General features: G+C 30.7%; 5 protein-coding genes and 2 non-coding genes across 7 annotated transcripts; 4 read left to right on the top strand and 3 right to left on the bottom strand.

Annotated features, from left to right (window-relative positions):
* Positions 1-3: 3 nt before the first annotated feature.
* Positions 4-2,132, top strand: LOC123911444 (probable LRR receptor-like serine/threonine-protein kinase At3g47570). The gene is made up of 2 exons (XM_045962858.1): positions 4-599; positions 711-2,132. The coding sequence occupies exons 1-2, from the start codon at positions 287-289 to the stop codon at positions 887-889; spliced, it is 492 nt and encodes a 163-aa protein (XP_045818814.1). The 5' UTR covers positions 4-286; the 3' UTR covers positions 890-2,132.
* A 709-nt stretch (positions 2,133-2,841) lies between these two features.
* On the bottom strand, positions 2,842-2,917 carry LOC123912015. Its single transcript, XR_006810868.1, has one exon. It is a non-coding gene; the product is annotated as a small nucleolar RNA Z105 (small nucleolar RNA).
* Positions 2,918-2,993: 76 nt separating this feature from the next.
* On the bottom strand, positions 2,994-3,074 carry LOC123912073. Its single transcript, XR_006810937.1, has one exon. It is a non-coding gene; the product is annotated as a small nucleolar RNA SNOR75 (small nucleolar RNA).
* Positions 3,075-7,258: 4,184 nt separating this feature from the next.
* Positions 7,259-10,907, bottom strand: LOC123908620 (protein NASP homolog 1). Its single transcript, XM_045959312.1, has 7 exons — positions 10,827-10,907; positions 10,474-10,792; positions 9,457-9,713; positions 8,718-8,915; positions 8,510-8,600; positions 7,937-8,201; positions 7,259-7,853 (listed from the first exon to the last, which is right to left on the bottom strand). Exons 2-7 carry the CDS (start codon positions 10,746-10,748, stop codon positions 7,527-7,529), a joined length of 1,413 nt encoding a protein of 470 aa, XP_045815268.1. The 5' UTR covers positions 10,749-10,792; positions 10,827-10,907; the 3' UTR covers positions 7,259-7,526.
* Positions 10,908-20,114: 9,207 nt separating this feature from the next.
* Positions 20,115-20,886, top strand: LOC123910049. The gene has a single exon (XM_045961076.1). The coding sequence runs from the start codon at positions 20,169-20,171 to the stop codon at positions 20,652-20,654; it is 486 nt and encodes a 161-aa protein (XP_045817032.1). The 5' UTR covers positions 20,115-20,168; the 3' UTR covers positions 20,655-20,886.
* A 1,001-nt stretch (positions 20,887-21,887) lies between these two features.
* LOC123910048 (soluble inorganic pyrophosphatase PPA1-like) lies at positions 21,888-24,123 on the top strand. The gene is made up of 8 exons (XM_045961075.1): positions 21,888-21,949; positions 22,091-22,119; positions 22,272-22,337; positions 22,671-22,778; positions 22,881-22,946; positions 23,348-23,468; positions 23,658-23,739; positions 23,838-24,123. The coding sequence occupies exons 1-8, from the start codon at positions 21,901-21,903 to the stop codon at positions 23,896-23,898; spliced, it is 582 nt and encodes a 193-aa protein (XP_045817031.1). The 5' UTR covers positions 21,888-21,900; the 3' UTR covers positions 23,899-24,123.
* A 1,568-nt stretch (positions 24,124-25,691) lies between these two features.
* On the top strand, positions 25,692-27,820 carry LOC123910037 (thioredoxin-like protein HCF164, chloroplastic). The gene is made up of 4 exons (XM_045961063.1): positions 25,692-26,019; positions 26,120-26,335; positions 27,118-27,221; positions 27,352-27,820. The coding sequence occupies exons 1-4, from the start codon at positions 25,840-25,842 to the stop codon at positions 27,632-27,634; spliced, it is 783 nt and encodes a 260-aa protein (XP_045817019.1). The 5' UTR covers positions 25,692-25,839; the 3' UTR covers positions 27,635-27,820.
* Positions 27,821-27,991: the final 171 nt, after the last annotated feature.

Below are 27,991 nucleotides of genomic sequence, written 5' to 3'. Positions count from 1 at the left end.
TGGGAAACGGATTTCCTGCTGTTACAGCAGGACGCTGTAACAGCCAAGGACCGTTCGATCTGAATCAGTGGCTTGGATTGAATACAGATAGATTGATCACAGCTGTCCGATCAGAAATCAGTGGCTGTGATTTGAAACAGCGGGAAACTGTGTTAATATTTACTGCAGCAAATCTGGATCCAATGCACTCAAAAATATTAGACACCGAAATTTAGTTAAGATTTTAACTTGTTGTTCTAGTACAGATTACAAAGGTCAAGAATTCAAAGCTTTAGTTTTTTATTACATGAAAAATGGAAGCTTAGAACAATGGTTGCATCCCGAGATTTTAAATGAAGAGCATCCAACAAAATTGGGCCTTGGTCAAAGATTAAACGTAATTATCGATGTTGCTGATGCATTACATTATCTCCACCAAGAATGTGAGCAATTGGTCCTTCATTGTGATCTAAAGCCAAACAATGACCTTCTTAATGATGATATGGTTGCTCATGTGAGTGATTTTGGAATAGCAAGACTTGTCTTATCCATTGGCGGCAGCTCTCGGAAGGATACTAGTTCAATTGGAATAAAAGGAACTGTTGGGTATGCTCCTCCAGGTATGTTCTAAATTCTTGAATCATACATTGTTTCTCTGCTATGTTTTGGTGCAGACTCAATAATTTACTAGTGACATACATAGTATTAACAGGTTTTTCTAAATGTTTCAGAGTACGGAATGGGTTCTGAAGTTTCCACATGTGGTGACATGTATAGCTTTGGAAAATTGGAATCCTCGTGTTGGAAATACTTACCGGTAGAAGACCTACTGATGAAGTTTTTGAAGATGGTCAAAATCTGCATAATTTTGTTGCAATTTCATTTCCTGATAACCTTATCAAGATTTTAGACCCACATCTTGTATCAAGAGATGTAGAAGTAGCAATACATGATGGAAATCGTCAGAATCTCATTCCAACTATTGAAGAGTGCTTAGTTTCACTTTTTAGGATTGGAATTATTTGTTCTATCGAATCACCAAAAGAAAGAATGAATATTGCAGATGTCACTAGAGAGCTTAGCAAAATCAAAAAGGCCTTTCTCACCGATGAGATAAACTAACATTTTCATTATATGTTGTTATAACTTGATTTTATTAATCTTACTGTGCATTTTAAATTCCTAAAAAGCAAAATACAATGGTAATAATGTGCTTCTTCTTGATTGAAATTTCAGGTGTTCACCCTCATAACTAGCAATTGAATTAGCTGAACTAAATTTCTAAGATCATTTGTGGAAATAGAAGTGTATTCAGCTTGATGCACTGTTGTTAAGAAACTAAATGGTTCAACTGGAAGTGCATGTGCTTTGCTTAGTTTACTAATTTGTTACTTGGTGAATTCTGTTTTATTAATGTAGATTTTTTGATTTTCCTGCAGCCTGTTATATAAATAAGTAATGTTGTACTGCTTTCTAATTCAATGAAATGAGTATCGATATATATATATATATATATATATATATATATATATATATATATATATATATATATATATATATATACACTTAATCAGAAATCTACCATGTGATGTTTGCTTTAGTTCTGCAAGAGGATTATTTTCACTTTCTCTGTTTCATGGTTGAGGGGCAACAGGCCCGGCCCTGAGGCAGTCTTCGAACCCGGCAAAGACACATCTGTGATTCATGGTTAAGTGATCTGCAGAGTCCTCCAGCAAAACTTTGTTTCTATGGTGGATATTTGCCTTTTACTTTTCTATTTCAATTCATGCTTCTGTCAATTTTCTTTTGCTCCAGATGCCATCTTCGTCTACTATACTTGATTCTCGGATGGTGTCGACCTTGGCACATGACATTTCGTGTTAAGATAAGGCAGGAGCAACACATTGGAGAAGGATGAATCAAAATAGAATTGGGCTCCAAAGCATGTATACTCCAAAGCAATTTTTTAAGTCTAGGCTTGATTTCTTTTTAGTCACTTGATTTTCTGAATGCTTTTTTTTTTAGTTTTTTTGGTGTCATATTGTTTCTCAATTTGTGTTTCAAACTCATATTTGGTGAATTTTCCAACGTTGTAATTTGTTTTTCAATTAGTTGGTGCAATTAGACTCTATAAACAAAGACAACTTTGTAGACATTTTTATCTTTTATCAATCAAATATAGTTTCTTATAAACTTCTAACTCATATAGGAGGTAAAAAGATCATGAGAATGAGATAAAATTGAATAAAAACACATTAAATTGATAAAAAAAAAATGATTAAAATGCCTACAAAAAGCTCTATATATAAAGTTTAATTGCACAACTCCTATAATTGATTAACAAACTACAACTGATTTTTAATTAACTAAATAACACCAACAAACACTAACTATCTTAACAAGTCAGGCAGTGTACAATACATATATTGAAATGATAATTTGATCACAATTAAATCCATTTAATCTTTCTTGTTTCTTTTTCTTTCTATTTTTTTGTAGTAGCAAGACTTACCATTTTGATTTAAAATACTGTGAAAGAAAACATTTCTCAACTAAAACTCAATTAAGAGAAATACTTGCTCCACAAACAATACAGTAAAATTGTTTAAAAACACAAATAAGAAAACAAATTAAATAACATTTTATCAAACTGGTTTGAAGAGAGGTAGAGGGTAGCTCAAAAGTGCTTGAAATACAATCATTGAAAAAACTCAACATAATGATAATATCACTATCATCATAGCCACCAAAATGTCTCTCCATTTTCCATAAAAATAGATTTAGTGAAAAGGAAAGAAACAAAGATAAAATTAAACATAACTATTTATCTAAAACAATAAATTAATATGAAGGAAATGGCATTCAGTATGAGTAGGAGGTTATCTTAATCATATGTATTATCATATGGAAAGGTTCAACAATATCATCACCATGCCATGCCTAAAAAACACATTCAAATTTATTTTTGAAATTATATAAACAAAATTAATAAGCAAATAAAAATTAGAGTGGAAACCTCTCAGACAAATGCCTCGATATGTCGTCATGATTATGAATGGATCAGACTCGTCATCAATTGTTCATCATCATAGAGAAAACCACAACTTAGATCTTATTTGTTCATGAAAAATTGAACAAATGAATAAAACAACAACATAGACATAGAAAAAGACAAGAAATGTTACATTAAACTAGACGAAAGTAAGTACAAATGCTTCAAGTTCAACCTAAGATTTCGGGAAAAAACATAGATGGTGGCTATGATATGATACTACTCAAAGACATGATTGGTTTTTATAGGGCACGAGTTCCGTTACGGGAGAGAGGCTTTTTAGGGTTTCTGTGAACGTTTGGGGATTTTAATGGGCCTTAACCCGAAATTATTGGGCTATGGTTGGCCCATGAAAGGAGTAGAAGAAATTATGCTTCGGGTAGTTGCTATTATTGTCACACTATTTTACTTTTACACCCCCAATGCTTTTATATAACTATAGTGTTCTTTTAGGCATGCTTGTAAAACAAGGTTTGAGATTGATTACTACCTCTAGCTCTTTGGTTTCTTAAATCATACACGTCGATAACACTCAATTTAGTAGTTTAAATGAACCCCTTCATAATTTTAAATTATTTAAACAGCTCAACTATATTTTCTAAATATTCATATATTCTTTTAAAAACTCTAAAGTATGTCTCACTAATCTTACATCTAAATTTATATTTTACAAATATTTTAATCCAAAAAGGTAGAAGAAAGTGGGTGGTTTTGCATGGTAGCATTACAATAGTTATTATCCGTACTTTCGTCCCTGACACAATATCATTGGTCAATGTAAAGACGCTCCAACCTGACGCTCCAACCCAGCCTGTTATAAATGACGAGTTAAACGGGTTGGTTCAAAAGGCGCTGCAACCGGTTCTTACACCCCTAATCACACCAATTAACCCACATAGCATTGTTTAATTTGAGTCACGTTATTGCTTAAAAGATCTCATAATGTATTTGCCCGAGAATATAAAACAAAGTTTCCTAAATTGAAAGCTTTCTACCCGATCGAATTGAAGTATTTGAACATAGTACATCACAAGAACAGAGGATTTATTCTTTATTAGTAATAATATATAGACTGATTAACAAAGAAAAGAATGCAGGTTAATGTTGGTCACTATAACATGATCACCAATCCTACATTATATTATTATATTAATATCAAAAGGCCCTTGAACACTTTGTTGTAACATAATACAATAAAATTAACCCCACAATATCAATCACTTTCCCTCTGCACGTTCATCAATCGTAAATATGATCTGCTGTAGATCAGCATTGATCCGAAACTATTTCAAGAACTTTGTGGATCCACATTTCCTACAAAAAAGCAACACCACAATTAATGTTTAAACTATTTTTTTTTTATTTGGTACAAAAACTAATTTTTTTTTTTTAAACCTTTCACAAAAGATAAAATTAAACACGTATGATTTGAGTTTATAAAATTGATTTTACTTAAAATGAGTAAGTGGTTTATATTTTTGTACGTAAAAAACGCGTTTAAACTCAATAACTACAAATTGTAGCTTCAAATTAAGAACCAGTTTCGAGGTAAAATCATATTTACTCGTAATCAATTATGATTGTTCCAAAATTCAAACTGTGAAATTGGATTTCGATTTCTTAAACGAAATCTTAAATTTAAGGAGTACATATTATATTTGATATCAAGATGAAAATTTGCCAAATTACAATTACAATGTGTCGCCATGTTAGATAACACGATGAGACGATGTAAATAAGGGTGAATATGAAACTACTAATTTGACACACAAACAAATAGTACTCTAGAATTTTCGCAAAATCACACTAACGCGATGAGATTTGTCAAACTCACCGTCAATTCAAATATTCATAAATTAAGTCGACATGTAATTGATACATAGCCAAATAAGTAAAAGACTAAAACAAAACAAAATTGTTGTACCATTAGAGGAGTTGTTATTGGATGTTGATGGTTGATCATTGGATGTGTTTGAGCGTTGTTGAGAGCGTATAACAACACCAGGCCATGATCTACACATACAATGCATTCCCTCATCAATACTTCCATAAAGGGTAGTCAAATGTTTACCACATCCCCCCCAGGAGTATTTACCACAGGTTGCACATTCTACCCTGTAACACATTTTTTTGTGCAACCTGTAAATGTTGATTTAGTGTATTGATGTTGTATGACTTGTATGAGTATTCGATCTAACTATCATATGATTTTATACTAGGGGGTGTATATATTATATTCCTATAAATTCTAGTACCTTGATAGCATCGAAGCTTGCTTTGTTAATGGTTTTTGTCTCTTATGTGCCATACTCACTAGTGGGGACGGCTAGTTTGCCGAAGATAATAACGCCTTACTTAGTTTTTTTGGTGATGGAAGATGTTAACTAATTTGGCCTAATTTTTTTTTCCTTTTTTTAGCTTATACAAACAGCTTATGCAATATAAATTAGGTTTTATGCTATTTTATAAGTTCATACTAGTCAAAATTGTATTTTTATAAGCTATTTTATCATAAACTACTTTGAAAAAACTTATAATAATACATAAAAATTGCATAAGCTGTTTGCATAAGCTCAAAAGAAGAGGAAAAAAAGCTAGGTCAAACGGTACCCTAGAATACCGAAAGTTTGACCACTAATTATTTCCATTAAGAGTTTAATTTCTGTTGAAAATAATTTTGGTTACATTTTATTTACCTCACGACTAAATTCAACTCGATTATAGGAGTTGCATTTTCCTGGAAATCATAGGGTAAATACAAAAATAAACAAAAAACAATCTTGTATATTTTACTTTTTAAAAATATAAAAGATACTTTTTTTAATGTGAAATTTATTTCTTTTATCTTCCTTAACCAATGTCTGGTGATATTAGTTAGTACTCCCTGCGATCTTGTATATAAGAAAAATTTTGCTTTTAAAATTTATGAATTTAGACTATATTATAAATTTATAATCTAGATTGATCAATTTTACAATGAATTTAAAAAGTAAAGTTTTTTTTTTATATTTTCCATTTTAATGATTGAATTTTGCACCCACTACTTTGTTTCCTTTCAAACCTTGATAAGTTGCATAGATTAAGGATCACAACAATGAGTGTGAGACCTTGTAGATACCGCAATAATCTCTAGGATAAAATAATGTGCATAATGGATATGTATAGACACTTATAATAACATGAAAAAATTGTGGCATAAATAATGACGGATCTACTCGGTAGTGTAACCATGACCAGATGGGGTTCAAGGGTTTAAAAAATAGGTGAAGTGAAATTAGTTTAAATCTTGTGAATTAGTGGTGCAATTGTTTTTAGTGGTGCAATTGTTTTTTCCTTCAAACGATTCACAATGCAAAATATATAGAGATATATATATATTTGAGGTTCATAGCGTTTAAATATTTAATTGAACCTTCAATATTCTTTAATTCTGCCCTCTGAATCTACCTATTATAGATTGGAGGAAAGTAGATCCATTTATTTAATTTTAACTATTAGTTTCTTTATTCATTTGTTTATAGAGTAAATTTAGAGAGAAGGGATGATCTTGTTAACATTTGTAATATGATAGAGAAATCAAGAAATGAGTTTGAATATACTTTCTCTATTGAATGAATGAGAAAATTGGATTACAACACATAGTTTAATTATTAGTCCCTTCATTCGTTTTTATTTTTTATTTTTTAAATAAATTTAGGATGAAGGGATGATGTTAAAAAATATACGTTTATTATTTTTTAAATAAAAGGTCTTGCTAACCAGTGCCCCGGGACACTAGTTAAGGAATCAAAAGAAGAAATAAAATAAAAATTGTGCATAGAAAACGTCAAAATATAGACTTTTGTTGTATTGACTACACAATTTCCAAGTAAAACTTTTTAAATTTGAATCCTTAACAAGTGCCCCTAGGGCACTATTTAGCATTTGCCTTAAATAAATTTAGGATTAAGGGATGATGTTGTTAAAAAATATACATTTGTAAAATGACCGCTAATGTCACTTTAATGAATAAAATTTTACCCTTTCCCAATTTGTTTTCTTTAAAGAAAATATATATTTTAGTCTTAGTTAGGTTCCAATTCACCGTTGAAGGAGACAACTTCTGGTCCATAAACTTTTATTTTTAGTGACAAACAAAAAAATGCATCATGTAATCATCATTATAATCATCATCGCATATTCAACCTAAAACCAGCGCCAAACATTTAAGTAACATGCATATAATGATGGGCAGTGATTATAAATCGATAAAAAAAAATCTCATGGTTTTTGAAGTTGTTACATTCAAGTCTTTTGAAACTTGCGACGAGATCAATTAGCTACACATAAACCTACAGTGATGAAAAATATGGCATAACACTTTCTTGAAATCAATCAAGCATGGAATTTGCATGAATTGGTCATACCCATAGTTCAAACATTCACCAAACTGTATGAAAGCATTCAGTGTTCAAAATGTGCACTCCATACACAAGAACTGGGACCAGTATATACATCACGCGTCGCCTCCATCACCTTTGTCTTCAGTTGTTTCTAATGCTGGTTTCTTTGATATGCTTGCTTCTGCCGCACTAGCATTTGATGATCGCTTAACTCCTCTTCCTACCACACCAAGGTGTGTGACTCCAGCAGATCCATTGGTGTGAGCGGTTGAAATGGTTGGAGAGTCAAAGCCTCCACTGCTGTTGGCAGTAGCCAACTGTGAGGAGCCCACTCTTCCTAGAGATGGTTCCTTTCCATTGCCTGCCTTGGCAGCTGCTATTCCTAGGATCTCAGCGAGAATGGATTTTGGGTGCGAGATTAACTGTTGTAGATCATCAAGCTGCAATTCCATATATTCCAAGTTATATCAAAATAACATTAAGACAAATAGGCAAACTTAATTTATTTGTTTACGAAGTCTACCTTCTTTTCCAGTTCACTTGCGAGACCTGTAAGAGTTTCAATTTCTGCTTGTTTATCCACAATTGAGGTATTAGACTCAGATCCAGGGAATGTTTGTTCATCCCCCTCTAACTTGGAAGCAGAAGATGCCGAATCTGAAAAACTCTTCACTTCATTTGTGAGACGATGTAAACGTGCCTTACAAACAGATGCCGCTTTCTCACAATAAGCAATAGCTTCTTCAGGCCTAGAACCAACCTCCAAACACAAGCATATACGGAAATTTCTTGATTCACAAGTTAAGGTTGTCTAGCAGTGAAAAACCATAATTGATCATTCCTATATTGGAGACTTTATTAATAAGTGAATTAAGCAATTTAATGACACTCTTATGTTGTTTCATTTTTCATTAACAGTTAAACTGGCTTAAAGTGAAAGACCACAATTGATCATCCTAAATTGGAGACTTTATAAATAAGTGAAGTAAGCAATTTAATGACACTCTTATGTTGTTTTATTTTTCCTAACAATTAAACTGGCAAAAGTCTAAACATAAGTAATATCTCATCAAAATAAGAATTATGACAAGGATACATGTCAGCAATGTTTCTGTCATCTGGTTCAACCAGCTGTTCTAAGATGGATAGTGCCTTCTGGTAGTCTGACAGAGATGTTTCAAAATCCTCTGTAAAAAATAGATCCCAAAAACAATTCAACTTTTAGAATAACTGTATCCCCTTTTAGGTGTGTTTGGGGAAGAGTGTTGGTCAAATTTAAAATAAACATAAGAGAATAAAAATACCTCTTTCCAAAGCAACATCTGCCAATGTTGATAGTATATCCACTTGCTCCATAGTCTTGGCAGATTGCTTTTCAACAATGGCTCTAGCAATATCAAGCATTTTCCATGCCAAATCCAGGTCAGACTCATCTTCATCACCTTCTGCCAACTCTTCAGTGTCACTATCCGCATCATCTTCCTGCTCGTTCTTACCAGACACTGTTTCACATTTCAAAAGAACGCAACTAACAATAAGAACATGTTTTCTCTGCAGAATACAACTTAGTTGATTATGAAACCATAAATTTACCTAGTAAAGTGAATGAAATAATGCACTTAATCTACAACCCAACAATGATATTTGCTAACTATCGCATTTGGTCACTATTGTTGACAACTTGACATTGTGAAACAAAATGTGTACTCCCTACAATTCAGGAGTTAATGTTCACAAATTTCATGTATAAAATGCATTATTCAGTGCCACAGACTTAATCCGCAAACCTCAAAATAAGTGCCAATTGTGCGCACATGTCAGAGAGAAAAAAATGACCTGATTAGGACACAGAAAACTTAGAACATTTTTTTCCTATTTATTGAGTAAACAACTCATAAATCAAGTTAACTCGTGTCCACATAAAAATAGAGTATAAGGAACATCACATATTTTTGCTTTTATTTAGAAAAATGCCAGCCAAATTAGTAAAATGTTATCATTCCTCTAGAAGCAAGTAAAAAATAGCAGAAGCAACACACTGACCATTAACCACTTCTGACTCCTGGTTATTCGAAGTCACATCCTGCTCAACATTACTTGCAAAAGACGCAGTCGAGGATTCAGCATTCATAGCACTTTTCCCAGATCCATCTTTATCAGAGCCATGTTGAGACCCATCCTGCTTCTTGGGAACAGCACCCAAAGGATCGGCTTCCTCCTGAGCCTTGTATAACAGTGCACAGCCATATTTGTAGTATGTGTGAACACACTCAGGAGCAAGTTCACCATAATGAGCAACTCTGTTGATTAAAACTCATTCAGAACATTGTGAGTACAGCAAAACGAAGCTTAGAAAATATTTAGACGCTCTCCTTTGGACATATAATTGATTTGTACATGGGGTCCTATAAGATCATGAAGTTAGTTTAACAAAAATGAAAACTCTGCTGGTGGAATTTAAATCTCAAAGTATCAAATTAGCTATAATTTTCTATTGGTATTTGGTGCAGTGCAAAAGCTACATCATACTTCATATCAACCCTAGGGTTTTCTGAAATCTCTAAGATATTGATAAATATACATAGTTTACTTGACATCAAATGTCATCCATAATACTCGCTGATATATTTCAAATATAAAATATATAAAATTAAGGATAATATGATTTCATTCCATCAATCAATATTCTTGAACCTCAACAATGCAGATTTTAAAACCTGCGCTGAATAATTTCATGCTCCTTTTGAGAATAAAAATGTCTATAACCAAGCAGCTAAGCAGGTTAACCATTCCTAGCACTACTTAATTGTGACCGAAACTGGAATTGAACTCAAATAGAGTGTGCCTAATCAATAAAACACTTAGAAGTTAGAACATCCATAACCTAACACCGAGAACACGAAATTCTAACCAATTCTCAATAATTTAACCAACTGATCAAATTCAAAGCATACGAACAATTAAACCAGCAAATACGATAGAGTAATCTACAACGAAATTAGCGAAAAACGAATCAATCAAAACAGAATCAGCTCCACAAAAATAATTTCGTTGCCGGACCTGATCTCGAGAGCACGGCTGAAGTTATCAGCAGCCTCAGCAAAATCGTTCTCTTTCATAGCCTTGTTTCCCTTATCCATCAGCTCAGCAGCCAATTCCAGAGACTTCTGAGCATCGCTAGAAGTTGCAGCGTCGGATTCAATGGTGGCGTTCACAGTGGTTCCATTTTTGTCGCGTTCGTCGTGGTTTAGGGTTCCGTCGATGACCGCTACAGGTTCAGTTGGTTGAGGCATTGTGACGGAAGTCTCAGATGCAGTTGGAGCTTCTTCAACCATTGTGATATTCGGAGAATTTCGGTTCCGATGAGAGAAAACGAGAAGAGGGAAAGATGAGATTGGTTCAATTTCACTGAATGAGGGTTTGGGTTTTGGGGGTTTTTAGATTTTGCTTTATGGCGCAAAATGTGAAAAAAAAATAATGAAATGAAAAATGGAAGAACGGTAAGGTAAATCACCATTTTGACCCTGCAGGTGTTAGATATTTATCCACATGAAATTTGCAAATAAATAAGGAAAATGTTTTTTTATAAAAAGGAAAATATTAAAAATTACGCTTATGATATTGTTGTTAAACGGCTAAAGTAACTAATAAACCGTTAAGTTTGGTATTTTTTTCCTTCTCCTACATCATAACTTTTTAAAAAATTTGATAGACAACTTCTTAATATTTTTGTTTTCTTGATAAAATAGTGACCGGATAGGATATAAAACAGAATAAGGATAGGATAGGATAACAGCAGGATAACAACAGGATAACAGTTATACTCAGTTATCATATCATATGTTTGATGCACACAGGATAACAAACATGATAACTATTATATTTTGTTTTTAATACATATTTGCTCATAATAATATGATAACATATATAACATATTTAATTGACAAAATTACTCTTGTAAAACAATTGTTATTTTTTTAAAATTATTTTCTAATACTTTGAATTTTATAAATAAAAAATATAAATAAGTAATCAAATAACTTTATATAATTTAAAATAAAAATCATGGGAAAATAATCAAGTTTAATTTTTTATATGAATCATGATCAAATAAATAACTCAATAATATATACATGTTAGATAAGCCAAATAAATATATGATATATCTCATACGTAAATAATAAAATTACTATTGCAAAAGAATTATATTTAATTTTTTATAAAATTTAAATTAATATCCCTATTTGTCAATTTTTTAATAATCATTTTACTTTAAAATATTGTAATTTTAGTAAAATTTTGATTTTTTAGAATATATAAATTACAAAATTACCCCTGTGAGAAAATCATATATATTTAAAAATTAATTATTTTATTATTTATATTTTATTAATTTTATTTTATGTATTTTAAAATATATTTTATAAAATAAATCAGTAATTTGTTTTTCTTCTTATCCTATCCTGCCGATAACCCAGCTCAAATTCAGGATAAGAATTATAACTAGAGAGACAGGATAGGATAAGCTTCAGGATTAACTTATCATATCCTGCTGTATCACCAAACACTGGATTGCGACAGGATATGATACAGTTATCATATCCTGTCTCTTATCCTGTGCACCAAACGGGCCCTTAATAACTTAAATAAGTTGAACTATTAAATTGAACTCAAAATATTTTTATCAAGAAAACAAAAATGGAAAATTTATGTTAAGAAGTTGTCTATCAAACTTCTTAAAAAGTTGTCATTTTTGTGGCATTTGTTTACATGATCAGTAAAATCCTTACTTGTTCCATAATAATATATAAGACCTTATTACAAAAAATATGGAGATATTTTAATTTTTCTAAAAAAAGATATACATACATACGATAAGAAAAGTGTACATGTTGAATTTAAGTGTTATGATGAGTGAAAATTTATGTGTTCCGTAATAATATAAGATTTTTTAAATTGTTATTTGCATTAATTATTTTTGGACCTAAATACCCCTAATTAATTGTGTAAGGTATAACCAATACACATTTTATTTTCTATTTAATTATTTCTCTCTTTTGTTTAACTAATGAAATACTTGTAGCTTTATTCCCAATCGCATCTTGTATTCCCATTATCCATCAATAAAATGAAGGAGGAGGTTGCACATAATGTTGCATTTCAACCTCTATCGAGGAGGAGGCTCCACAGTTAGAATAATAGTTTATATCATATAGATTATTTGTGTCCAATTTTAAAGAAATTAAAAATTATATGATATGTCATTGACATCCATCAAAATTAGGTTTATGAGTTTTTATTAAATACCATTAATTTTGATGGATGTCAATGACATATCATATGATTTTCAATTTCTTTAAAATTTGACATAGATAATATATATGATACACACTTTAAATCCAACGATAAATTTTATAAAATTCTTATTCATTATAACGATATTATTAACTTGTGCACATGATTCACATGTTCATATTATACTCTTTTCAAGAAAGAAATCTATCTATTATTTATATATTTAGGAGTTTCTCGCTCATGGTCTTATTCCTATGTGGCACCATTTCCTTGATCCATGTCTTATGTGGCATTCTAATATTTCTCCAATTCCTATGTGGCTAACTATGAAGGCCTTTGCAATTTCTCTAATACATGATGATATCATTTTACTTAGAATCTTTGGCTAATTTGGAAATTCAATCATTTTTCAATTATTGTTTATAAATCGAATTTAATGCACCTATTAAAAATAATTTTAAAAGGAAATATTTTACTTGGTTGAGACTTTGGTGGTTTCTTTATATTTGAAGTTGCATTACCACGTCCGTTGATGATCATGCATTCAATATATTCCAATTTTACGAGATTCTTAGCTTATTTTAAAAAATTAATTATTAATTATTGTCTTACTATATAGTTTTTGCATTAGCTAGATCAAAATGGTTAAAATAAAAAAAAAATTATAGATTATAATATATTATTTCAAAAAAAAATCAATTTTTTATGAATTTCGAAAAATTACTAATTTCTATATTTTTTTGTTTTCACCACCAATTTAATCTGGTTCGAGACAAGTTCAACGTCAATCACCACTGACCAACTAACGATTGGTCTAATTTCTATATTAATTAGTTATGCAAATTTAATTTTTTTTATTCATGTACGTCCAAATAATTCATTTGTGTGAAATTTTTATTTTTATTTTGTGTAAAACATTGATATATTCCAAAAAAAGGAATCAATATATTTTTAATTAATTTTTAGTAATGGTTTTAACTACACATTTTGGGCAAATTACTTATATACTCATGTTCATTGTTCTATATAAGAGGTCTTTTGATGAACATTACAAATCAGATTTCAGGTATGTCTCTTTGTTATGTCTCTTTGTTATTCTATAAGAGGTCTTTGGATGAACATTACACAAGTTTATAATTTTCGTGACTCTTCATTGTTTTATTTGTAGTAGTGAAGCCGACGATCCAAATTGCAATGTGTTGGTATATATCTTTAATTTACATCTTTCTACTACATTTTTTTGTTGATATAAGTTTTGTACTTAAATGATGTTTATAAATAATTATAATCGTACTAATTTTGAGATATAATTTTTTATTTGCAGATCCATGTAGAAGAATGACAATATTCCTTATACAAATTAGAATTTAGTAGTATCAACTAATGTTATTGTTCTATTAATATAAGCAAAATAAATCTGTCTATTTTATTTTTATATGCAAAATAAACCTGTTTATTATTCACATAGAAAAAACTTGATAAAAAAGAACATAAAAAAATGGCACGCTATGAGTCATCTATGGTTCTGAATTATTATTTATTTTGACTTTATGGTTCTGAAATTTTAAATGGAAAGAATGTTTTTTTGTTACAAGAATGAAAATTTTCAATTAATTAGAAAACATATTAATACCAATTTTGAAACACATACACTTAAATGAATTCAAATTAAATACCATAATGATTAAATATATTAATTATAAAACGTATCAATCTAATATTAACATGGTCCATGATTTATTTCCTATTAGGTTTTTTCTTGGGTACAATGGCTATAAAAAAAATTAAATACATTGAAGACATAACCAAAATGAATCATGATTATATGTGATGTGATAATAATAATATTCTATGATTTTGAAATTTAATTTTAAATTCAAAATAAATTGAGAGAATATTTTATTTTAATAAAAAATATATTAGAGAATATTTTATTTTAATAAAAAATATATCAATGGCAATTTTGAAATATTTCTACTTAAATGAATTCAATTCTTTAGAAAATATAACATAAGTTTTTTTGGAAAAGCAATTTTTTTAATTAAATAGAGAAAAGAGCACAAGAAGTGCTAAAACACAATACAAGCAAAGTCTGGTACATAAGAGCCTCAAAAAAACCAAAGCTCAACTTTAAGCATGGAGCTCATAAGCTCAGTCCTGTTCTTATATGATAGCAGAACATCAAAGAGATACAACATGTCCAGAATAAAACTAAAAAACACCAAAAAAACAATCTAGAAAATATAACATTTTCGTTAATATTCATATTGTGTCAATAAAACATTAGTCAAAGCAAATATGAATTCACATAAAAGGAAAAAAAGAATGAAATAATTATCATTAAAATTATTGCACAAAATAATTAAGAGATCATTAAGATGGTCAATGAAAATTTGAATCCATCCAGAAAAATTCTTACAACAATTAATGGTTAGGCACATTCAATAAGATAATTACATGTAATAAAACCATAATAATAAACAAATATGTTAAAATTAAAAAGACAATAGACATAAATGCATTGTTTATCTTTTTTATCCAATAGCTCACTACTAATCAACCACTCTTATTTTATTATTATTTGTTTCAAATTCAATTAGGGGGGTGTATTGGATTAGGATTTCATGGGATTTTAAAAGACTTTTTTCTTTTAAAAAAGTCATGTGGTATTCAATCAAGACTTTTACAAAAGTTAAGTAAATCTTGTGGTATTCAATTAAAACAATTATGATTTTTTTTCAGGGCAATGAAATCTGTTGGTATTCAATTGAGATTTCTTGTCATTTATAAAATGTCCATTGGTATTCAAAAATCTACCGATTTTGATGGATTTTGTTATGGAATGGATTTCATGAGACTTTTTAGTTGAAAATATAAATACTACACTTCTGAAACAATCTCACTCCAAACCCTGAGATTGTTCATACTCTCTCAAAGACTTTTTTCCTATTGCCGTCATACGTTCTTCTCCAAACCCCGGTGAATGCCAAGATCTTTTTTTCTTTTCACCACGTTCACTGCTACTATTGTTCATATAGGTTCACATAGATTATCGATATCAATGGGCTATGTGTTCAGATATCTACTAATCCATCCAATATAGTTTTCATTAACAATGATTATGGTTAATTTCTTTTTGTGATTCAATGTAACAAACTAACACTACAAAATCAATAGATCTAACAACTCATGTTCACTCACATCGCAAAGAACAAATCATATGCTTCAATCACTAATAACATATTAGTTAAGCTTATTGTTCAAGAGTATTAAAAAAGAGCTTATTGTTCAAGAATTCGTATTCATCGGTGTTGTACATTTGACACCTACACAAAATCAAATACTCCCCTAAAAAAATGCAATCAACGATGCAATCATACTTCCTTACAAAAAAAATAAAAAAATGCAATCTTGTGTTATTCTTTTTACAAGGTTAACTTGTTTTTTTCTCCTTCAAAAAAAAAAAAGGTTAACTTGTTTCTTCAAATTTTTTTTTACAATTCAATGTTTACAATTTTATTTTACGGAAATCTTCTCATTTTTTTTATAGAATTGTTTTCTTTATTGATATTTGTGTTTTTCTTTTTTTGGTTAAAATTTATTGACTTAACGAAATCTTAAAAATCCATAAATTACTTTGAAATCTTGAAAATCTGTGTCATAAATTCTTGAAATCCTGTATTAAAAAATCCTGATTGTAAAAAGTCTTTTAAAAAAGTTTGTTAAAATCTCACAAAGTTAATATAATCTCACAAAATCTTTTAAAATCTTCAAGACTTTTTTTGTCAAAAAAGTCTTTCAAAATCTTAATCCAATACACCCCCCTTAAGCTCTTCTGTAATTTTTTTGTTCCAATTTTTTTTAAATCATTAATTCTATATTTCTTAGCAGGCAATTTCAATCACACTTATATATTTGTTCTCTTTTTATACACAATTGAAAAAAATACCAAAAGAATATGTACCACGATGTTTTTTTTTTTAGATAAAATAAAAATATATGCTTGACCAACAAAAAAAAATATATGTTGAACTTAACCCAAAAAGAAAACAAGAAAAAAAAGAAAGAATAATATATGTATTAATTATTGAATTTATACGTTGTTGGAAACGCAAATGTCTTTTCTTGTGGTTGATCTCATATGTGTATTGCATTTTTTAACATATTTGCTTATTATTATTAGGGTTGGGCACAACCAACCCAATCTGATTGAAACCGTTCGGCCCAAACCGAAAGAGAGCATTCGAGTCGGTTTCTGTGGAATCGTGGGTTGGAATTGTGTAAACCGTGGATATTAAGGCATTAAATGGGTGGTTTACGGTTGGAAGCTTTCGACCCATTGCAAACCGAAACCGAACCGTTATTAATTTATTATTATTAATTATTATCAAGCATATAGCTACTAATAGCATAATCATTTGAAAAAACAAGTAATTAAAAATTTAGACCAAAGATTTGGACAAGATATTTGGATAAAAAAAATAGAAAATAATGGGCTAACAATATGGCTAAATTTAAAGCCTAAAAATTAGGGGAAAAAGTTTGAACAAAAAATGACACAAGTAACCTGCAATTGTATTTGGCGAATTTTAATTAAAAATTTGAGAAAAACAAAATTTTTAAAAAATGGTTTAAACCGTTGAACCGAACCGAAACCGAGTCAACGCGAGAAATCATAAACCGACCAAACCGAGTATTTAATTGGTTCGCTATGGTTATGTATATGTCACTCATTGGTTCGACTGGTTCTAGGGTTTGAGCCCAAAATCAAACCGAACCGAACCGATGCCCAGCCCTAATTATTATGGTTTTACTACATGTAATTACATGTAATTATTTTATTGGATGTGTCTAATCATTAATTGTTAGGTAAGTACTCACTTAAGAATTTCTCATCCACCAATGACCTTTACGAGAAATATTTTGATATCTTATCTTTTTCTTCTTTTTTTTTAACGTGAATACATTTGAATTTTCAAATTGATTTAAATTTCGAAAATAATATTAAATATATTTACTTGAGAGGGTTAGATTCCAACTATTTTCTTCATTAGTTCTTTTGTTTTTATGTAATAGCTTTGTTAATAACAAACTTCATTTGTGTCAAGTTATATGTTCTATTCATTTTGAGAGGGTTAGGTTTAATCTCCCTATTTTATTGTAATTATTTTATCCTATTAATATGGTTTTGGTGGGTGTAGTCTCTTTTGGAACATAGAAATCATCGTTACATGTTCTCAGATAATTTTTTTAAATATTTCTTAAAGCAAGGATATATGGAACGTTCCATTCCCAAACTTTTTTTTTTTACGTACTGTTTTCAATTATTAATGATTTTGTTAATTTTCAATTATTATATATGTAAATTTTTTGGAGATGTATATTTTGATTTGTTCAAATTATTTTACTTTCAATTCAATTAGGTCGCAACATAATAATATTTTGCGAAGAAGATTCATATGAGATATCTCCATTCTTAAGATTGTTATTATTTTTTTTTTTTTTGCAATAAAGGATTGTTATTTTACTACTATAGTACTTCTACTCTATGTAAATATCAAGAATGAATAACCGGAGATTTTGTCTTAATTTTTTTAATCCTAAAATGAGTATGAGAGTCCATTTTTTATTTTAGTTTTACGATCATCCTTTCTCATGAATGCATTACACATTATTAATATTTTTGGTAGAATTACACATTATATTAATAACAAATTAATAATAAATAATATGTTTAAAGGTCTAATTAAATCTAACCAATAAATAATATTTTTCAAGGTCTACATAAAAGTCACACTCTATTAATACTAAATAATATGTTTGAAGGTATAGATAAAAGTTTCACAAACATTCTAACAAAAAATATTGTATTTTTAAGCTCAACCTCCCTATAAAATAGGCTCATTGCTAATGTTGTAAGTTTGTCCTAGATTTCATCTATGATTTCATTACCCGTGGTTATTTAGATTACACATTTATCTTTGTTTTATTTCATATTTAAAAAAGTTCGATTTAGGAGTCTCAATTCTTTTCTCAAACGTGTATTTTTTCTCATTTTTTATTTAACTTATTACGAGTGATCAGAGGAGTAGCAACAAACTCATGCAAACGTGTCTTTGTTTTTTTATTAGTAAATATTTTCGTGATATTCATATTTTGTCAATAAACACATTAGTCAAAGCAAATATGAACTCATAAAAGGGAAAAAAAAGAGTGAAATATTGTCATTAAAATTGCCACGCAATAATTAAGAGACCATTAAGATGGTCAATGAAAATTTGAATCCATAAAAAAATAGCAAATATTGTCACCAATGTCTTTGCTAGAAATATTTTAGGAAATATTTTGACATCTTATTCTATTTTTTTAACATGAATACATTTAAATTTTCAAAAGAAATAATTTTTATAAATATTATTAACTAAATATTTTAAACACTTTATGTACGGCGTTTAAATTTTTATTAGTAAATATTTTCGTTAATATTCATATTGTTGTCAATAAACACATTAGTCAATTATGAATTCATAAAAGAAAAAAAAAGAGTGAAATATTGTCATTAAAATTGTCGCACAAAATAATTAAGAGACCATTAAGATGAACAATGAAAATTCGAATCCACAAAAAAATAGGAAATATAGTCACCAATGACTTTGCTAGAAATATTTTAGGATGAAGGTTCATCCAAATTCTGATATATTTATGATGAGTGGAACATCCAAATTTTTATACATGGGATGAAATTTCTATAGGTTATATTAGTGACTAGACTCAATGTAGAGAAATAGAGAATTTAGGGTTTGAAGTTCGGTCCCCCTAATAATGTCAAAATTTACCAACTATATTCATAGACCACGGGGTTGAAACTTTTACAAGTATTTTTTTTTATTAAACTTTTACAAGTATATGAATGAATGACTGTTTAATATAAATTACTTATATGTTTAAAATTTAAAAAATTTAATTTTGAACGTAGAAAAATAAAATTTCAAGATTTTGTCCTTTGATCCTTGGTTAGGGTGTATAGAGATTAATATACACTTTCAATTTTTTGGTGGAACAATTATTTTATTTCTCATATGAACTAAAAGATTAACACACAAAACAAATATTATATATGCTTTCAAAAATAGAATAAACAAATGTAGATTTAAATTTATTACTAAAAAATGTCATATTTTAATCTAATTATTATTAAAATACTATAAAAAATTGATATCATAATATAAAATAATTTATATTTTTATAAGTAAAAACTAACCCGTGCAATGCACGGGTAATTTATAGTAGTTAATGTTTGTAACCAACACTATTTCTTGAATTATATTCTACACGTGTCAGTTTGATAACCATTGATTAAGAAAAGGGTATTGTAGTAATTACAAAAAAATCTTTAAAGTTAGCAGAAGAATCAGTAGTAGCCACAGACGAAGAGGATCATAGTGGTGGAGTGTGGAACAATGGTTGGGTATGCAATCTCATCGTTCCCAACTCTCTCGATTAACCGTTTCGTCGTTAGCAATGCGACGTCGTTTTCATGCAAAGCGCAAGTTACGAATTCCGCAACAGCATTTCCAAAAGCAGGGCGAAGGGAGATGTTGTTCCTTCTCACGGCATCTACAGCGTTGACGGCGAAGGAATCAGTGTCTATGGCGCAGGATATTCCTCTGTTTGGTATACGGAAGAGTCTGAAGAAAGCGGAAGAAAAAGCTGAGGAGATTGTGAGGGAAGGATTCGAATCCGCGGAGAAAGGATTGGAGACAGCGGAGAAGGGACTTGAGACGGCAGAACAAGGACTTGAGGCGGCGGAGAAGGGAATAGAGACGGCGGTAGGGTTTGGGAGTTTGGCGCAGGCGGGTGTGGTGGCTGGAGCTGAGGTTTTCGGTGTTTTGGTTGCTACGGCGGTGGTGAACGGTATTTTGGGTCCTGAAGCTCAAAAGTCATGACTTGTTATAGTATAGTCTTGTTCATGAATATGAATATGAATATGAATATTATGATTAGAATTCAATTCAATTTTGTATGTTTTTGTGAAAATTGATCATGTAATTGTAATGTAATGTAATGTAATAACTCTATAATAATTGTAATAATATGACTTCATTTTGTGTTTATTTATGTGGTTATGTGATTATATATGTGATTTATGAATGCATCTTAGAACTATAACAATTGGCTTGTAACATTGTGACAAAGATTTGTTATCAATTTTCCTCTAGTAACTTGATCACGAAGAAAGTGAATTCTAGTCTCAATTTTAATATACTACTATTTACTTATAACACCAGAGAGATGATTCTTAGTTAAGTTTAATAGTTGATTTGTTATCAATCTGCAGTTGCATAGGTTTCTGAACTTCAACTTTCATGTAATTGAAAATTGAATCTGTTAATAAGGCTTGACATGCTGCATATACTCCAGTTATGTAGTCTAGACTCTCACATGATGCCAAGGCTACTACAAACTACTTCTTTGAGCATCAACATGGCAAATAGTTCTCCAAATGTTTGAACAACGATGCCTCAAGCGAATATCAGCTAGAGCTTAGGGCCACAAGTATATTTAGGTAGACAAATCTTACTCCAAAAAATCATGCGACACTTCCTTTGCTCCAATGTGGATCCCCAAATAAAGTTCCTGCATAATCTTTCCAGCCTCTTCACAAATAGATACTAAATTTGGAGTGAAGGTGGAGCACATACTAAATAGAAGGAAAAGTGCAAAATTACATGCATGAAGAATAAATAAACAGTTACTAAATATAAGTAGTAATTAGTTGGAGTGAAGGTGGAGCACATAATAAAAGTGAGTAAGATAAGGTAGGTAGGTTAATATGGAGACTGACTTCACTCTAATCTAACAGTAGTAGTAGATTGGAGGGCTGAGAATATGACAGGTGGATCTAATCAGTAACTAACTAACCAACTAACTAACTAACTAACTAACTAACTACAGCACAGACACAGTTGCACTGAAATTGGAAGGTTCCATTGGAATCCTATTTTCAAGATTGACATAACTGAACTGAGATCACTCACTCACATGAATAAATAAATAGTATCTGAAAAGAATAGAAGCATATAAATATCTGAGTCACACCTCACATTTTCACAACCTCTCTATTCTCAACTTCTTCAGTTTGTTCTTTCTTTTTCTTTTTGCTGTTGTGAAAGAGAAATCAATCAAGTGAAAATGGCTGGTCAAACAAATACTGCTCATCCATGGCATGACTTAGAAATTGGTTAGTTCAAATCTCTTCTCTCTTTTACACATCTCAATAAGCACTTTTCTATTAATTCATTATTTTCTCATTCTTGTTTTTTCTTCAAGAATCTCTCATTAGTTTTAACAGTATCTATCTGTGCATTTACCATTATTGCAGGCGAAGAAGATCCATCAGTTTTCAATTGTGTAAGTTTCTTTTTTCATTTTTATCACTCAATTATTTTTGGTTTCATATTATTGTGCAATGTTTGTTCTTTGTATCTTGTAATGAATACAACTACAAGAACCATTAACAAGAACCCTTAAAATGTGTCTATTTATGGCAATTTTATTTATAGGTGATTGAAATTGGACAAGGAAGCGAGGTTAAGTATGAACTGGACAAGAAAAGTGGACTTACAAAGGTGCCATTCCCATTCTTCTTTCTTATAGCTTCTCATTGCTTAAATTCATCTGATTCAATGCCAAAATATAAAGGCCATTACTTTTAATGCAATGTGATTTCAAGATATTTGTAGTATTGAGCTATGTAGCACCACACTTCAAATCGAAGGTGTGTTCGGTGTCCGGTGCATCAATGTGTTTGTGCTGGGGCTTCATATATAATTATTGCGTTACAGGATGTTTCAATGTTAATAGTGTATCCTGCTTCATGTAGATAATGATTTGGTTTCTGGCTGTGAAATTTGTGTTTATTTGTTCTGAAGCATAACTAACAAATTGGCAGAATAACTTAGGTTGATCGCATTCTTTACTCATCAGTTGTCTACCCACATAACTACGGGTTCATTCCAAGAACCCTTTGTGAAGATCAAGATCCCTTGGATGTCCTAGTTCTGATGCAGGTAACAATGCTTAATGAACTTATTCAAGGTGTTTTACAGAAATTGTTGTTTACTGTGAAAGTTACAACTGTATTTAAATCGAAACAATTGTATCTTGAATAGGAGCCTGTGATACCTGGTTGTTTGCTGCGTGCCCGTGCTATTGGATTAATGCCCATGATTGACCAGGTAAAAGTTGTTTTCTACTGCACGCGTGCACACACACTTTAACATTTTAATCGCTTGTGCAATTTTAGCTGCGGAGTAATATGATTAGAGTAGGAGTATATTTCGATAGACCGATGAGAAAAAAGGAAAATAGGGCAAGGAAAATTGTTTAATACATTTGGCAATACTATTAGAGGGATTGGCTTGAAAGTGTGTCCATTAACCAACTTATAAGCATAAACCATTAGACGAAGACATGCAATTGTTTTAGATTATTCTTTTGCTTGCCCCGAACTCGAGCTCTTAGTAAGCCTGAAATATGAACAATGTAAATAAACCAATTATCCTAGAAGCTTACTATGCTGTTAGATGAAAAATAATAAATGAATGGTCTTGTTTTATACTATAACAATGTGCTACAGGGAGAGAAAGATGACAAGATCATAGCAGTTTGTGCTGATGACCCTGAGTACCAACATTACACGGACATCAAACAGCTTCCTCCACAAAGGCTTGCTGAAATTAAAAGATTTTTCGAGGACTGTATCCTGTTATTTGCATCTTAATACATAGAACTGATTGATTATTAACGATATGTTCATAGATGATTCGTTTCACCGCGGCCCTTTAAATGCTTACGCCATTGAAATATAAATCTTGCAATTTTTTCTGTTAGTTCTGTTAAAAAAAAAAATCCCATATATGCTGTGTATCCTTAACTTTCCATACCAGATAAGAAGAATGAAAACAAAAAAGTCAATGTTGAAGACTTTCTACCAGCTGAATCTGCTGTTAAGGCTATTAAACACTCCATGTAAGCTGCTATCCTTTAGTGACTGTTTCTACTTTTTCCATTGGTGATCAAACGATTCATTTAGATTTCACACGAGTTTTTTTTTCCCTTTCCTGCAGGGATCTATATGCTGATTATGTTGAAAAACTTAATGAAGTGACTTCTTTGAAAACTGATTAGCAGCAAATTGCAGCGACATATTCAATTATATTTGTAAATGTCTATGAAGATCATCACTTTGATTTGTTTTTCATGCTATCGCGTTACTACGCTACAATGACTGGCTTCAACTGATTGATGCCTAACTCTTTTGATTTGTTTTTCTTGTATTAACAGTTCTTGTGCTTTACCTCCAAGTTACTTTAGATATATGGCAGTGTATGGTACATTCAAATAAATAAGCACTTTCCCTTCCTTAATATTTTCCCTCCACATGAAGATAGGATTTGATTGCAATACAATTTTTGTCTTTCATTACATTCTTGAAATAATTATAATCTATACCATTATTTAGAGGTCCAAACTCTAAAAGGTTTAAGTGTTAGCCAAACATTAAAATGATTTTGGAGTCGTTTTCTGTTTTTGGTTTTCCCAACATTGTAGTTCAAGTGGCACTAACTTGATCATATTTTACTTGGGTTTTTTCTTGCCACAATTTTAGTCTATCCTTTCATTTCTTGCAACAGATTGTTATACCTCTATTTATTTGGATAGCTTCTCTTTAGGGCCCCCAAGTTTCTTTTAGGCTCCTAAAACACACGAAAAAATTCAGTTTCTAGAACCTGATTTTTTTTTTTGTGTAAAATTATAATTGTTGTCTTTGTAAAATTGCATTTTCTCTCATTTTTCTTCCCTGATTGATAATAGATACATGTGCACAAGTATAAAATGTATAGATATATGTAATGTAATATACTTTGTGTATAGTTATAAATTTAAAGTTTTAATCCGGTAAGTGTTAAGATGGTAAAAGATTATATGAGAATATTTGATGTGTGAGTGTAAATTCGATTTACTTTCGTCTTCACACTTGATGTGCGAGTCTCACCGCCACCGAGACTCCCAAGCAAAACACAAGTTAACTCTTTTTCTTCCTTTAGGCATTCAATTGTAAGAATATGCCTTCATTTTGTGCTATATGAATGAATGCATATAACAATTGGGTTGTAACATTGTGACAAAGATTTGAGCAACCTTGTTTGCAATGTCATCTTCCCATAATTCAAACTATTGCTTCTTCAACAATGTTACTTTCAAACCAGCTCTCAATTTGTCTGCCTTGACTGCTTTTGTGAAAATGTGAGCCATTTGAGCTTCAGTTCAGTTGGGCAGTGAACTACCTCCAATTTTCCTCTAGTAACTTGATCGCGAATTCTAGTCTCAATATACTACTATTAACTTAACTAATAATCCTCCTCGTCTTCAACCATACTACTATTAACTTAACTCAACATTTTGATCTTTGAGAATTCCTGCTGAATGAGAAATGAGTCAATTTTTTTATTCCAAGCTCTTGGCGAAACCTTTGATGAAATAAAATGATACTAATATTGTTTTTCTTACAAATCAATTATCCTTGGCGCATTCAATTGCAAAGACTAACTCTCGAGTCTTGTGTATCCAGACGAATGACAAATTTTCTCTGAGCTTTAACGCTTCTACGCTTCTGTATGTCCAAATCATTGATCGAATTCAGAACTTTAGTTAAGATAAATGAACTCTTTTTTTTTTTTTTGTTACCATGATATTGGTACGAAGTTTCCACGGTCATTAGAAATGACTAACTAATCTTTGTCGAAAACCTGTAAAATACACAAAGTGAATTTTAAGGGGACCAAGACCCACACCACTCAAATCAATTCATTGTTGGTGATAAATGAGCTCTATTTTAATAGATTGTTAATTTTAAAAAAACAAAATACATTTAATGATAAATTATAAGAATCATGGATAATGCATATCCTTGTTGGTATTTTAAATATCTCTTTTTTCTTTTGTTGTTAGCGGTGGTGGCAGTTGCAACGAAGTTCACGTTATAGTGTTGCAGTTGCTTACTACTACTACCTCTCTGGAGGACTATCAAGTAAGTTACTACCTTTGTCAAAGCAACAGCGTGGTTGGATGGCTCGTCTATCTATAAATCCAATCGGTCTCCAACTCCATAGATTCCAACCATGCTTTCAACCTTCTCATTCCACCGTATATCCTCGCCACCACCGCCGCAGCAGATTCCACACCTTATCTTGCCAAACAGATCCAAACCTCAACAAAAACGATGAAATTACCTCATCATCAACAACGGTAAACACAAATATTTATATTATCCTAGCTTCAAAACAAGTAACAAAGTTGTTTAATTTCATTTCATACTTTAACTACTAATTAATGATTATGGTTTCAGCCTCAAGAAATAAAAGTTGTGGTTGAGACTAGTAAAGAGACGACAAGTTCAAGTGTTGATCATTCTACTGCTCTTCCTCAATTGCCGAACAAAGATGTTAGTAGAAAAGTTGCAATTGCTTCTACTTTAGCTGCTTTGGGACTTTTTGTTTTTACAAGATTGGATTTTGGTGTTTCTTTGAAAGATCTTTCTGCTGTTGCATTGCCTTATGAACAGGTTCATTCTTTTCCGAATCCATTCTTCACTTAATCAACACCCTAGGTCTTGTTTGAATAAATAAACAGCTTAATTAAGTGTTTACATTTACAGTATAAAGTTTATCATATAAGTACTTTTTATATAAGTTATAAGTTGTTTTCATAAGCTATTATGGAAATAAGTTGAAAATTGTTTCTATAAACTCTCCCAAACAGTCTCAGAACAGAAGTACTTAGCATAAGTTGAATATCATATAAGTACTTATGTATAAGCTATTTCTATAACAAATGATAAAATAAAGGTGAACTGTTTACATATAGTAAGTTATAAGCTAGTTATATCGGTTATCATAGAGAGCTTATGGAAATAAGTTGAAAACAACTTATGAACATATCATAAGTTGTCTTTTTATTAAGCTCTCTCAAACAGTCTCATAATCTCATAAGTGCTTATGTACATAGATTCTAACAGGTCAACCCGAACATGCCAAAATTGGGTTGGGTTGTGCCCAAAACCCAACTATGTCTGCCTCTGAAAAAAGGGATCTTTCTTTGAAGGCATGACTTATTGGCCTTATAGTGGAGTAATTCACTTTTGAAGAGAGAAAAAAAATGAAAAGTTACAATCTTAAGTTGAAAAACTAATGATTTTAAAGTGAATTTCTTATGTCCAATTATATGTTTTGATATATTCACCAGGTTTTTTAAGTTCATTTGAGGTTGTTATTGATTGTTAAAATCTATCAGCTACATATTTTCTTATAGTGTTTGTACTTTGGTTTTGGATGCTTCTTGTTCCAGGCTCTTTCGAATGGGAAACCTACTGTTGTGGAGTTTTATGCAGATTGGTGTGAGGTTTGTCGAGAATTAGCTCCTGATGTCTACAAAATAGAGCAGCAGTACAAGTAATCACTTTTATTTCTCACCTCCTTTGATACTATTTTGGGGGAAATACCAACACTTTGTAAAATGTTGATATAGTTTGTGATTTTGTGTGTACTAATTCTCAATCTTTTGTTTTGCTTCTCAATACAGGAATCGAGTGAACTTTGTGATGTTGAATGTGGATAACACGAACTGGGAACAAGAGCTTGATGAGTTTGGTGTGGAGGGTATTCCACACTTTGCCTTCCTTGATAAAAAAGGGAATGAAGAGGGCAATGTAGTAGGTAGACTTCCAAGACAATACCTGCTTGAAAATGTAGACGCACTTGCTCGTGGTGAAGCTCAAATACCTCATGCACGTGTTGTAGGCCAATATTCAAGTGCTGAAGCAAGAAAGGTTCATCAAGTTGTTGATCCAAGAAGTCATGGTTAGATGACAGCATAAAAATACTTTCTTTTCACTGTTTTATTACAGTTAATCGTTAGATTTGTCATTGAGCAACATTTCAACAGACAAAGTATGAACATTGTACAAGCCTGTTATATAGATTAGGATCTAAAACCAGATATCAATGGCAATTGTTAGTTCAAATGTCTATATTCATACAATCTTTGTGCACTTTAATGCGTATAAGTTCTCTACTCTGGTCATTACTAAATACTGTTGTGTTTGAACAATGTATATATGTTTACCCTCCAATACTAAATTCATTAAACTCTTGATCAATCGGAACACTGCTTTAGTGGAAACAAGATTCTTCAAAAACTACGAAATTTAAATGACATTTGC

The sequence above is a fragment of the Trifolium pratense genome, linkage group LG2, assembly GCF_020283565.1.
Source record: "Trifolium pratense cultivar HEN17-A07 linkage group LG2, ARS_RC_1.1, whole genome shotgun sequence".
In the NCBI taxonomy this organism is placed as follows: domain Eukaryota; kingdom Viridiplantae; phylum Streptophyta; class Magnoliopsida; order Fabales; family Fabaceae; genus Trifolium; species Trifolium pratense.
The sequence above is the reverse complement of the archived record's forward strand: the minus strand, read 5'-3'. Positions and strand labels throughout refer to the sequence as shown.